This window comes from Tinamus guttatus, unplaced genomic scaffold (assembly GCF_059628265.1).
Source record: "Tinamus guttatus ecotype Peru unplaced genomic scaffold, ASM5962826v1 Tinamus_guttatus_pri_ptg000004l, whole genome shotgun sequence".
Taxonomy (NCBI): domain Eukaryota; kingdom Metazoa; phylum Chordata; class Aves; order Tinamiformes; family Tinamidae; genus Tinamus; species Tinamus guttatus.
In genome coordinates this window covers 12,530,064-12,544,545 of record NW_028288538.1, presented here as the reverse complement: position 1 = coordinate 12,544,545, position 14,482 = coordinate 12,530,064, and the positions used below count along the sequence as shown (strand labels likewise).

General features: G+C 37.2%; 2 protein-coding genes across 3 annotated transcripts in view; one reads left to right on the top strand and one right to left on the bottom strand.

The window, feature by feature from the left end:
* The window catches only part of RSL24D1 (ribosomal L24 domain containing 1), a 293,765-nt gene that overhangs the window by 162,599 nt on the left and 116,684 nt on the right, over positions 1 to 14,482 (top strand). The window lies entirely within an intron of this gene.
* Positions 1 to 14,482, bottom strand: part of UNC13C (unc-13 homolog C) — a 120,507-nt gene that overhangs the window by 35,988 nt on the left and 70,037 nt on the right. The window contains exons 18-23 of one of the 2 annotated variants that reach the window (XM_088520613.1): positions 10,008 to 10,134; positions 8,900 to 8,996; positions 7,797 to 7,940; positions 5,582 to 5,659; positions 971 to 1,048; positions 601 to 630 (exon numbers count right to left, since the gene is read on the bottom strand). In XM_088520613.1, the coding sequence (XP_088376739.1) occupies positions 601 to 630; positions 971 to 1,048; positions 5,582 to 5,659; positions 7,797 to 7,940; positions 8,900 to 8,996; positions 10,008 to 10,134 (554 nt within the window). The remainder of the gene's footprint in view (positions 1 to 600; positions 631 to 970; positions 1,049 to 5,581; positions 5,660 to 7,796; positions 7,941 to 8,899; positions 8,997 to 10,007; positions 10,135 to 14,482) is intronic. The other variant, XM_088520606.1, reaches the window with a different exon arrangement.

Sequence of the window (14,482 nt, the reverse complement as noted above, 5' to 3'; positions counted from 1 at the left end):
GAATAAAAAAAAAAAAGAAAACGAAAAAGGGGGGCAGGAAGAAACAAAACCTAGGCTTTCAAAATCAACCATTTCCCATCACCAAAACTAGAGTCATTTGAAGAACATATTAGTGCTTATTCTAATTCCCAGGCGTAGAACTGTAACTCTCTCACACGTGTGTAATCATTCGACATGTGAGCCGCATGAAGACCAGAATCAGCAGTCCTGCAGAACGCATTTATGCCCTTTTATTGTTGACAGGACTTCAGGGCACTTTTAAAGTCCCGTTATGTGAAAAAAGGAGATAAAATTAAGCATGTGCTGGACCACTGAGTAGCAACTCTTGCTGAACTAGGCTGCAATCAGGCCCTCAGATACTGGAAAGTGCACTTATAAGAATGTGTTACACATCTTTGGAAACTGTGAAAGACTTCACACTATTTGCCCTCTAAAACATTTCAATTTAGAGTGTTATCTGAATGCCCAAGCATAGCTCTTTTTGATTTCAGACCATAGGGAATTACACAAATGCATCAATGGAAATTAGTAGGAAATGTGACTTTTCTCAGCCTTAGAAAACATAGTCAGGAATAATAAAAGATGCTTACTATCACAAACCTCATAAGAGAATCTCTCTCCTTCTTTCTTCTGCTCAGTGGATTGCAAGTCAAAGGCATTAGACAAAGACATGACACATTACAGACAAAGCACAATGCACCAATTCTGCAAAATTTTCAGTTACAGGCAACAGCACTGATACATAAAAAAGCAAAATATAGTGCAATACAAACATTAAAATAAAGCTAGCACTACAGACTGCAACACAAAACACCCATTTTTGGTTCAACTTTACAGATCATTAGTATGTTTCTCAGATTTTTAAATTTCTTTTATTTTTTCAAATACAAGTGAAGGCTGTTACTGGGTTAAAAACATAGTGCTAATGATCTCTAAGTAACTCTGAAGAGAACCAGGAAACAAATCTCACCTCCTTTCCTCCCATGGACTCGAACATTTTCTCAAGCTGGACTCGTAACTGTTGAATATTGTTCATCAAGATACAGGGCTACAAAAAAAGCAGAAAATGTGATAACTGTGCATTTGTGACCTTCAATTGCTGGGGGAAAAAGGTAACAAAATACAAAATGGATGAAATTAAGCAACTTATTAAAGAATTATGAGAGAAGAGATCTATTATCGGGATTTTGGGTGTTCAGATGACATTATGTGCTAGTTTGGTATGATTAGAAGAGAAATAACACAACCTTTCCTTAAAGAACTCTGCTTGGTCAAGGCCGGCGTGCACCAGTGCAGCACCACGTTTCCACAGACCCTGAAATGATGCATTGCAATAGAGCACAGAGCCCTTTCCCGTAGCAGGGGCTGGAAGACAAGATCCATGTTTTGGGATCCCTGACACCCCCCCTTGCCTCCCTCCGTGCGCTGAGCTGTGACTAAGTCAGACGAGCGCATCTATCTGCTCGCATCTACCGTCAAGGGCACTCAGCTGTCAGTCAGCATTTACTGACTGGGCTCCATCTCCCGTCTCCTCCAGCAACAAAGCTGCAGGGAGAACGGGCAGAATCTGGCCCGTGGCTGTCATTAGGACCTTGAGGAGGATACTGACAACGTAACACTGCTCTTGACGGTATTCCTAGGTATAGTAGAAGTGTTGTGCTTACAGGGCAGTAAATATTTTCTGGTAAACAATTTCAGAAGCAACGTTATATATAAATACCATTTTCCAGGAGTTTTTCAGTTGTGGTGATTAAGTTAATTTCTGCTTGCAGATCTGCAACTGTTACCATGGGGAATCACCTATAAATTCATACAGTTGTAAAGCCAAAAGACTCTGTTACTTGTATATTTGTTCTTTCCCAAACTTTGCTTGAGTGTTCACTGCATGTTCCCTTGTGTTCATGAATGGACAACAAAATTTAACATCATATGGAAGCCAAACTGTGATTTACTGCGCAAGTGACACTGCAACTGGGGAACTTGGGATGGTGGCAAACAGAAGGATGGAACCAAAATCCCAAACTATTCCAGGAGCTCTTCTATTCTGACCGGTTTTTATATGCAAGAAAGACCCAGAAACAGTGGGCCATAAAAAGGACAAGTAGTAAGGACAGGTGGAGAGTAATATATAAATAATAATTCTTATTATTTGTATTTGAGCTTATGACATGTATACATGTACTTTCTGGCACAACTGCAAACACTGAAAGAAATATTAGTGCTGAATCAGTGTCTCTAGGTTAAAATACAACTGTGAAATAAACAATCTGTTTTAATGCCTCTTTTCTGGGACTGTTATGTGTAGTACCCAGGAGAAGCAACCACAGGACTGCAGGGAGATTATTTCTGATATGACACATGCTTGCCTTTCAGACAACTGACTGAAAGATAGTATTGTAAGATTCATTTCCATAAGAAGAGATAAGAGATTCGTCTTAAAAAAAAAAAAAAAAAAAAAAAACATGTCAAGTATCTGGTGCTTCCTATGTGCTTTTGGGTAATACTAGTCTGTGGCTACCTACAAAATGTAGTGACTAGATATAGACAGAGGGGAGCCAAATTCTCCCTCTTTTTACAGGAGTTATCTAGGGCAGAAATACACTCGTGATGTTGCAGCTATCCTTCTACGCCATTCCTGACACCGTTGTCATGGAAAAAAGTATCTATTTCATTATAGCTTTTCTATTCTACTCCATCTCTATCTCCCCCTTTTTGACACGTTCATTATTCTGGAAACAATCTGCAATGTCATAAATCAACGATGATGATTTCTGATGGGTAATAAGTGGTTGAAAATAATGTTTGGGGTTTTTGTTCAAAACAAATGCAAATGTCTTTGGCATTGTCTGAAGCCAATTACAAAAGCAGATGCTCTCAGATGCTTCACAATGAGACAGTTTTCAAAGTTTCCTCCAAGACTAAGGTTATTGTTTCAGACCTGGAGCCTATCTTGGTTCAATGGAAAAAACTCTATTGCTGTCAATATGTACATAATCAGAGCTTAGGAACATTCTCATCTTATTGCTCCTGTATCATCTTGTCCCTCAGAATTTGAAGCAATTAAAAAAAGGAATCAGCCAGACACAGCGCATAAAAGTAAATAGCAAATGTATATATATATGAAACTGGTATTTCTGTAAACTCTGACAAGGAGGTGGAAGATAAGAAGATGTTTTTATGCTACACACCTCTTCTATGGCGTAATCTTCGTCCAGCTTTATCTGAATAGTTTATGTATACATAGAGAGCTTTATAGAGTTTAACAAAAACAGTAAAAATATGGACCTGAAAAAATGTCAAAACCTAACTATAATCATAGAGACTATTTGATTTCATCTGTTCTATCAAATCAAATGGAGAAGACGGAATTCAAATGAGTTCAAACGGTCACCAAGTTAGATGTATGTAAGAATTTAAAAGAGATGCCATCTATTAAAAATAAGTTATCTCCCACAAAGGCATTTGTTTTAATACTTCATGCCTTTCCCTTTATTACAAAACCATAATGAGATTAGTCTCTCTAAAAATCTTAGTAAAATTGTCATTCCAGGGTGGTTTCAAAAATCAGTTGTTTCCACAACTAAAAACATCCCATTAGACAGTGTAAAAAATGACACAAACAGTTTACTTGGTTGACTCAATACTGTGTGTCAAGGTTTGCTTTCTTCTGAAAAGTAATAAACTTAGTTTAATATCAGAATTAAATTGAAAGGAACAGATAATCAAAATGTAAAGTTTGTAGCAATGTTTATAGTTATGGCTATAATATTGGGCCAAATATAGAAACAGACTGTTTTGTATGAAGGTTGGTTTGAACTCATTAACATTAAAGCAGAAATAAAGAAAGCGAGGAATTCGCTTCCTCCTCCTGAAGAGTTAATAGTGGTTTTCCCTTGGAGGAAAGAGAGGTAAGAAATGTAAGATATGAAAGTAAGGACAAAATTGCATGACTCTTCACGCATGTTGATGCTGATACAGCCTTTGAATTTCCATGGTTACTTCAGGAATAGAACAGAGGATCGGAAGAAACAGGCTTGTCTGAACAGAGAAAACATCCTGCTGGATTCTGGTAAAGCACCTGGCGAAACAGTGTGCTGGTCTGTCACATACAGCTGCACGTGCTTCCAAGCATTAATGTAGCTAGAGGAGTGATTCCCTGCACACAGTGCTCGTCTGGCTTGGCCTGATGCTTTTAGTCTCTTCCAGTTTTGAAAAGATTTAAGTATTGCCAGGAGCAAGATGTGTGGATATCTGCTAAACAGGGTCTCTTCAGTGTGTTTGCTGTAATAAAAGGCTTAATGGTTTAAAATATCTGAAGTGGGAAGTAAGTCTGAGACATGACACATCATATAATAAAGTAATTCCCCAGTGAAAACATGTATATAAAACTTCTGTTTAGCAATATGCCTTTGAAATTAGTTTTTTTTTTTTTTTTTTTTGCTTATTAATACTATTTTAGATGAAACAGTGTAATAGGAACAGAATGATACAACCTCATCCTATCAAGTATCTCCAGGTCCTGAAAAATTAATACTTTTAGTCCACCCTGTTCAAAAGCAGAACAGAAGGACCTAACCTTTATCAGTGATAAACTTCTGAATTCTTTTACTATATGTTGATGACCTCTGGATTATGACATCCCACACTCACAATGACAGCACCGGCGAGAAGAGCATGTCCTCCAGTTATGCACTGAAATGTGACAAGCACAGTGCAGCTGTCTGACCTGCATTAAGGTTGTGCCTTTAAAGGTGAGCAGTGTAAGAATGGTGCTGTAGTTACACTGTGGTACCACATACTAAGGACAGTAGGCATAACGCTAACGTTACCTTCTTCGGGAGTAGTGGCCTTGATGTAGTATCGTTGATAGTACAGAGAAGTAAGTGTTCAAGAACAGCCTCCCTTGGTCATATTAAGCTATTGGTAATGTTGTAATTTGCTTAACTGTACCTTTAGTGTCCATATCTTGTTTAATTTTTAGTCTACAGTAATCTGGTGCACTATTAGAGATCCCTTTGTAAGCAGTAAAGCAACAAAATAGCACATCCTTTTCTTCCCACTGCTGCATGGATAAAACTCAGACAGTGATAACAGTGGGAGAGTGTGTCCACATTCCCTCGCTACCTACGGGACAAGGAGCTTGTAACACTCCCACGAATACTGTTGCAAACTGATGCAAAATGAAAACTCGAACAGAATGAAAGTTTTCTTGCACTTGGAAAAAAAAAAGTTGAAGATATTTTTACCATTTTCACTTTTGAATTATGATTTTGTACTAGATTACATCCAGATACTAAATCTGGTCATGTCATTAAAAACAGAAAACAAAGCACACCCTCTCCATCCAAGATGAAAGATACTGATCAGGACGCTGAGACAATTCCACCTATTCAAACTGTTGCACAGCTGTCTGAGCAACCATAAAAACATGTTGTTCATGTATAAAAAATAAAAAACAGGACTCCTTCTCCAAATCATGTCTTTCCCCTTATACAAAAGTGATTACATTTTCAAAAGGTAGAGTTAAGTCACTTTAAGGTAATTTCTCAGGCAGAAATAGAATGCATAGCTTTTTACTCACCACATTTTCTTTATCACAATACGAACTGAAGTAATTAGAAATGATTGCAGCATATTGAAGAAGCACTTTGTTGATGGTCTAGGAAGAGAAGAAGAAACATGTAAATGATAAATATCATGTAAAACAAAAAAAGTGCAAAGCAAAAAGAGTAGATTGTATAAATAATAGATTATGCAGGTGCTTACACAGTAGATATACATTATTTTAACTTAGATACAGTGTGAACACTGTTATGGGCATGTTTTCAAATCCCTGCACAACAGATGGTGGGTTATCCTTAACGGAATGTAATCTTCAATAGCAGCGATGCTCTACTGAAGTCATCCTGATTCTGAGGAGCACTGAGGGCACTAGTTCTTGCAGACTGCTACATACTTAACCGAACTGTAGAGAGCTCAAAAAGTCCTCTAGGTGACAATGCATAGATTAAAAATATAATGGAAGGATAAAATCAAGAGAGCACGGTTTAAAGTCTAGCAACGTGAGTTTAATTTACAATAATCACATGAATTTGAAATTTGTTTGCAGATGAAAAACTGTTACAGGGAACCACAGGAATGAATGCATTTTTTTTTTTTTTTCACAGACATCTCCAATGCAATGGAATTTAAAAGCTTTTGTGGAAATGTTGCAATTCACACAGAAAGCTGGCCTAACAAAATCCAAAGATCCTCAAACAGCAGGTTAAACCTATTAAATTAAGACACTGTTCACTCTGAATCTTTCCTTCACTCCTTTCACTCCTCTCACTCTTTCCATGTCCACTCACTCACATTGAAACTCCTGTATAAGTTTATCATAAAGCTTATCTCACAGCTCTTCAGAATTATCTACAGAACTATGCAAAATCCCTTCTATCTCCATTAAATGATTGTAAACAGGAATTTGGAGCAATATTTTTTTCCCAATATTTCAGTGAAAATTCTCAGCAGTTTAAAGAGAATGGGAAGTTTTTAAAGCACTGCTCTCTGTAAAACTGGTCCATTAGAATTCAGAAAAATGTGTCTTTAAATGTTTATAGTCTATCCTGTAACTGAGCCTGTAAAATGCAGAGCATCAAACTTTTGTGGAGTCTTGCAGCTGTTGTGTATGATGTAAAACTCTGGGCATTCAGAAATGTAATGGGCACATGCAGTTATCATATCCACATCTTATATGACACTTCTTCAAGAGATGTCGAGATGCTATACGTCACCGTGAGATGAGGCAGTGTCTATTTGGTAAAAAGTGACCAGTACCGCATTATTTTAAAAGTACACAATCAGGTTCCTCAGAGACCTGGAACAGTCTTTTATCCACTAGGCCTGCCTCTAGCCCCAAAGCAAAGCTTGCACCAGAGTTCTGGGGAGAGGACATAAGCCCTTCCTGGAGGGTCTCCATGCATTGTTCAGAGGCAAGAGGGGTATCTGCAGACAGCTGTTTCAGTCTGACTGCTGGTGGCTTTGTAATTGCAAGGTCATTATATACCCCAGCATGTAGAGTCAGGGTCCTCATTCGTGCATAATCACCAGTTCTTTATATCTGAGACTGCCTGCCCTACCCAGCCATCCCGCCACACCTGTCGTATCCTCTTCCACTGTAACCCTTTCATCAGAGATTCAGGAATATACGTAAGAGGTGCAAATGCAGCTATCTAGCTCTTGGACAGCAGAGGGCACAAACTTAAGGGAAAACTGGAAGTTAGGGTAGGCTTCCGATTTCTACATTTTTCTCTGAAATTGCAACAGATCTTAACTAATTTTTGGCCTTATTTCTCCTGAAAATACTCCAAAGAAAATTAGAGAAAAATGAGTATTAATTTTATCTCCAATTAAAAATGAGCAATGAAATGGCCAGACAATTTGCCTGCAAATATACGCATTCACTAAGCTTCTAAAATAACCCATAAGAATAAACTATGTTACTGCATGACTGACATGCTGATGAGTAAGAACTACCACCTCAGGGCTTCAAACAAAGCTTTGTTGTCATGCCTTGAATTTTCCCCTACCCTGAACTGATTTCTCTGAGCTGCTCCATTAACTAAATAGTAATCAGTTCTAAATAACAAAAAAAACCTACATAAAAATATATAAATAAAAAATCTCAGAGGGAACGGAACTTCTCAAACTGGAAAAATCCCAGTCAAAGCTAAAGAATATTGCTTCTGAACAACATGGGAACTACTTTACATATAATGGCAACAAAATGTTACTTTCTCTGAAGGCTGAGTTACCTTTGCAAATCTTCTCATTAAATGAGACAGTGCTTCTGGATTAGGACACTCCAGTTTCCTGATAATCTCAAAGCTTTGATTGAGCTGCGTGAAGACATCAACCACGGAGCAAGAGAAAAGGGCATGATCTGATGTTTGCTGAAACTAGACAAAGGAAATGTTCAAATGAGTTAATACTTGAGAAACTGTATGCTGAGAACAAATCTGTATTAACTGAATTTCTTACACTTGAAATTCCTACTAAAGTAGGAAGAAAAAAATATACATTAAAAAACCCTCACTGATAACATTAAGAATTGTGCCTTTTCACATTTATGTTATCTTTTTCCAATCCATTCAAAAATGAACACAGAATTCTTGCTCTTTCATGATAGGACATTTTTGCAACCTTGACTATATGTACTTCCCTTTTTGCACTCGAACGGAGACAGCACACTTGTTCTCTGCATGCGGAGAGCAAGATCCTCTCTTACAAGCATCAAGAGCCTAATGTCAATAGCAAAGTGTCCCCAGCTTCAAGGCATCTGCGATCTTGCTTGGAAGATCTTCAGTGCAATTGCAGAAAGATAATCTCTGAAATTCGTATTTGTTGTGACTTAGCTAACCTGAACTCGCGTAACTCCCTTTTGTAGTTTCAGAGACACATTTTTTGCTAAACATTAAATCAATTAATGAAATAATTAAGGAAATTATGAAAAATGTAATTCCCTTGGTAAAAATGTTCATCTAAAAGGTCTGTTTATCTAATATGGAAACAATATCATCTTATATATGGCACCATCACTGAAAATTAATCATCTCATAGAATAAGCAGTTTGTAAAGGACAGCATGAAATAACATTAAGCATCAGTCAAAAAAGAACCCCAAATCTAAAGGGAATTTAGGCAGATGGAAAATGTTTCCAGACTTGGAATTTTTCCACAGAATTATCTTCCCGCAGCATAACTGATTGCATGGCTTGTGAGGTCTAATAAGAACACTGCAGGACCGTTCAAGTTTGCAAAACTTACAGGTCTGTAACACTGAATTGCTGGCTTGCCTTAATAGGCCTTTTTTTTAAAAAAAAAAAAAAAAAAAAAAAAAGAAAAGAAAGAGGACTCACCCCATCTTTTTTGTCTCTTTCTAGTGCCCCATGAAGAAACTCCATTGAGACATCCTCATTTTCATCCAGCCACTGAATGACAAATGGTTCAAACCACCTAAAAGTTAAAAATATTTTTGACCAAGTAATTTCCATAATGATACTGTGAGAAGAAGGGAAATTCCACTCTGGAGCTGGACACTTTGTGTTTCACAGCTGTTCTAGCCCTTTATCTAATTGTTCATCCTACATAAATTTTGTACCACCAAAGACAAGGCTACCAAAAGTATTTCTTTAATGAAAAAGTCAAAAGACGAAGTCTTGTGATAGGATTCCCAGAAGATGTGACAATTTGGGCTGTAATTTTTTTAAGGAAGTATGTATGAGCCTGCCTCTGGTCTACTCCATAGACAGAATCAGTGGTATCAATATGAGAAATAATATTTTGTGGGGTATCAAATACTGCACGTTTTTTATTTTAGAATGTGTCTTCTATGACTAATGATACTTTAAAAAAAACTATTTTTGCTTCAATAGTATTTTTCTCTTTAATTTATTCAGGATCTTTTAAAAGCAATGACGGACTCCAAGTCATCTGGGCAAATCAACAGACTTGCAGAAGATGAAGGAATGTGAATGAGTGCTTTATACCAAATCACAGGACTGAATGTATTACTTTCAGGAAAAGAGCAGCAAATTAAAATACTAGAAGAATATTAACTCAATACAGTAAGAATCATTCTAGTAGTGTATGCCATTAGTATTGTATCTTAGCCCAGATATGAAATGAAAGCTGGGGCTTATAACAAATATTGATGCTGTTTCCACATTTCCTACCTTCCTCAGGCATCTTCTGAACACCGTCTGAAATACTGTCAACTATGTGCAGCTGCTGTTACAACAGTTGAATAAAAACAGTCACATGCAATAACTAATAATATTTTTAACAATTGGAACAATTCACCTGATAGAATAAAAATATAAGGGGAGGAAGTGTGAATAATATATTTAAAGATTTTTTAGGACTACATAGCTTGAAATCTCGCACAGACTTCAGGATAGATATCTGAGCAAAATAAATGTTTCACCAAGCCCTAAATCACATGAGACTCCCCTGCTCACTACTTACAGAGAGTACTCAGGAACTGCATCCTTGAAAGCAGGGAGTTCTCGCACATATTCATTATAAAACCATTTCACTTTGAAGTGCAAATTCATATAATCTGTGCTCTTACATAATCGCTGTTTTTCATGTTCTGTAATAGAAGGAGTTGATATGAAAGCATTTAACAACAGTCTGTCAGTAAACATTCCTGTACTTCAATGCACTAGTGATGTAATACTATGGTATGCGCATTTTAAAGGACAATTGGGCTGACTTTTTATCAAGTACTAACACCCACGGTTGCAGCTTCGGGTTCTTAGTACCTTTAGGAAAACAGAACAAAACAAAATGAGCAGCCCACAGTTAGCTAAAAATGTTTTAAACTCTTCACTGCAGTGAGGGAAACCCACAAAGCAGCTGACTCCCTGCTTTTTACAATCTTGTCTGGTTTTTACAAAATGTGTAAGAAGTTGTGTCAAGTTAGAAAGCAAGAATAGAGCTGTGTAGAAACAAAATGACATAACAGCTTCACAAAACTTCGTTAATTAATCCAGATTTTTTAAAAACAAGGCTGTTGTATCTGAGAAAGCATATTTCAAGGAGTCTCTCAGAAAATGACTTGCAGCTACATAAAAGCAGGAAGAACATCCTAAATGACAGCTTTTTTATCTGTGAGAATAATCAGAAAATACTTCACTTTATCTGTAAAGACATTTTTTATCCACATGAATTTTCAGTCAAGCTTATATAAACCAAAGCACAGAGAACACCACTGGTAAACACGTGAATCATATACAAATTTTAACTGGATGAAATTAGACAGGCTTATCTGGACACAAAAATAATAAAAAAACACATTTTCTAAAGATAGGAGTACTCTACTTTAGGTATTCTGAATTTAAATTAAGATCCATGGATACTTTCCTCATTTCTAATAAACCTGCACAAATTAGCACAAGTTTGAAACACTACAAGATGTTTTTCTTCAGTTTGGATTTCTGTGTATTTTTTCCTAGAAAGAAAATTATAATGAGTGTCATTAGCGTAAAAGCTCAGTGCTCAACTGCTGAATGCCCAGACTCCAGAAATGTTAAGTGTTGCTGTTTCAATTTCTCTTGCTGTTTTAATTGCACTGGAGACAGAGATATCATATGGTATTTTTCTAGAATTTTAATGTTAAAAGGAGACTGAGAAAACCTTCTTCAGGCAAGAAATACAGAGAAATTGCAATGCAATTGTTGTTTTTGGCCTGATATTTATCATGTTTTGTCAATGAAGCCATAACAAAGGCTTATTAAGTAAAACTGTCTACTTGCCACGAAAGAGATGACAGCATTTACTAAACTGGAAAAAAAAAAATCATTTACTGCAGAATACTGCTTCCTTTAGGTAACTCTAAGGTAAACCTAAAAAAAGGTGGCTTTATTTCAAATATTTGCAAATTTTTCCTATTTATTATTTGATAAAAATGAAAAAAGGTAATCTAAAATCCTTCAAAGATGATGAACATCTTATATGTAAATGCAATCAATTTGATATTGACACTGCCAGCTGCACATTAGTTTGTTTCCATTATTTGAGGATGACACTTCAGAGACCTGCTACTGCAGCCTGCAGCCCTACAACTGGGAAGCACATGCATGGCACGAAGTGACTGTTGTCACTGGAAAAACACGACGTTGGAAGGAAGCGCAGTGAGGAATAATGCAGCCTGGGGAACTCCTGTTCCTCCCTCCCAATCACTGTGGAAACATTTTAGCAGTGTGTTCCTATAAGGCATGCTACTTTTTGGGTAAAGGTAGAAGGTCAGGGTTCTTGGTACAGATCCTGATACTTTCCCTGCAGTGCAGGTGCAGGCTACTCTGCCACGGCTTTACATAGCATCTAAATCTCCCACTGTAGTTATTACTTTGCAAGGTGAACAGGCAAGTCAAGCAGGTAGTAACAACGGATTTACCACACCCAGCAGATCAGTGCTCTACTTTGTCACTGTGCTGTTTTGTCCAGTCATAACCAGAAACAGCTACTTTAGGGAAACTCAGTGCCAGACGACAAGGGAAAAACTGCCAACACAGAACATCTTAATGGAAAGCAACCACACACAACAATGTAAATGTAGGAATGTACTGAGGAATAAATATAATGAGGCCTGAATTTGCATGGCCAAATTTAGATCTAGTATAAACAGGCAACAGAGTCAGACTCCAAGGTCTGCAAACCAACATAATCCCTAAAGACAACTAAATTCTACTATATGATCATATGTTAAGCAGTAAACGATATGTATAGCACAGATCTTATTTCAACTGAACACTTTTACATTTTAAACTATTTTTAACAATTGACTAGAAACAATATATTGAGTTACCTCAAATGGACTAGATGTCCCAACAAACTACTGATATGCAAGTGTTAATTAAAAGTCATGTTTTCAATTTTTGCAGTGCACAGTTAATACATCTGTTTCCATACCTTGGTAGGTTCATTACTTTTACACAAGTAGCTGAGTGGGCTTTTGGATAGAAGTATATATTGCAATTTAAAAAATTAAAAGCATTTAGGTCTGTTCTGTTCAGGGAACTAGTAATAGGATACACAGTATCACACTTTCAGATCATTGATTCAAGTCAGGAATCAGTAAAAGCTGTTAAAATGAACTAACTCTTGTTTAGTGACCTGTAAGAAATACATTGCCAGCCTCAATTCTGTTCTAAGACAGTGCACAAAACCCAGTTACATTTGGCTTTAACTGACACAGCTCTTGGCATATAAATCGACATACAGTTTCTACAGAAAAGCAGGTACTGAACAGGCTGTACAGACCAAGTTACAGTTTCATAACAGGTAGCCAACCAGACATGTGTTTAGCTGTCCTGCTGCTGGAATTTGCATGACTTGCAAATATTCTGTGGAGAAAATAGCAGCCTTTGGATAGACTGATATAATTTAAACTAAAAATACCCAGCTTTGGAACATTTTCCTTCTGAAGAAGGTGGCAAATTCCTGGGAGTAGGGGATGTTCCTCCGCTCCAGGAAGAAAAGGTGCTGTGTGCCAGTGGCATCACGATGGGAGGAAGACAGCAAGCAGATACTTATAATGTCTTCATACAAAAGAGGGAAAAAAAGGCCCAGACTCTGCCTGTAATTAAGAGATTTGGGAATAAGGAAAACTCCAACTTTACCACCCTGCTGCAAGGGAACAGAATAGCAGTTCCTGCTGTGACTCTGGCTATGGCTTAGAAGAGTAAGTTGATCTGTAGCAAATAAGTTATACATAAGACAAGTGAGTCTTCTATTAAAAGAATATGTTTTTCTGAGCAAACTTCGAAAATCCAGCAGTAGCATCACAGACTTAAACCCTCTGCTGCTGAAGTGAACAGAAAGACTGAATACGATGCACTGGATCAGACAACAAACAAAGAAAAATGCCAACTCAGAAAGGCAATTTGTAACTGATTTAGTATGAAGCATTTCACTCTACAAGACTTCTCATGCCAGTGCCCTTACACTTCGCTATAGGCAACAGAAGACGGTGGTTATTAACTGAAATACAGAGCCGGACACAACTAATTGGTAATTAAATGTAATTTAAGTTCATTTTGATAATGTAAAATACTACTGCCCTTTCTGAAAGGGCTCTTTGTGCCAAGATTAATATAGTAAATGGAAAACTGAAACACTTCTTTTGTCATTACTTTGGATTGTACTCAGTACAACTGACAAAACAAACCTTTCCCAACTTCCTCAGAAACGTGCTCTTTCACAATTTATTTCTACATACTCATTCCTTCCTCTGTATTGGCTTGGAAATTTTCATCAAAACTTCAAGACACTTCACAAACTTAATGGATTATGCCTTGAACATCTCTGTGAGCTAATTAAATTGTGCTATTCGCATTTTATAAATGAGGAACAGAGGTACAGGAAGACCAAGTGAATTTACCAAGGGAGTTTGGGTAAATTACAATAGGCAGTATAGATCTTGCCCACAGACTTCTTAACTATAGAGTCTCATTTCCTCACTAACCAGAACCTGCCCTCATTCTGAACTGTATCGAGGAAAAGAAAGAAAGAAAAAATAAAGATCTACAGCTCTCTTTTTGTCTCCTTGCCTGCATCTGAAGGTGCTCATCAATCTCTGATTTAATGCAATGTGCTTTAAAAACTGACATGACATTGCTCTTTATTTCCAAGGAGGAGCTCTCAAAGTGACAGTCCTTTTGCTCAGAGCGCTCTGCCTTCCTTCCCATTTCGCAGCAGGAAGAACATGTGAGCTCAGGGCTACCTGCTTAGCACTGGAAAAGGCACAGCTATGCCTGGCTTCAGACTGAAACCCGCGTATCACAAAAACTGCACAGATCAGTAATATTCAAAGAATACAGTTGGAGACTGTGTGAAAACTATAAATGCAGCAGGAGAACGGTCTATCCTAACTGATACCAAGTCAAAAGCAGAGTTTAACCACTGCCGTATAAGAAAGAATGTATGTTTCAAACAGT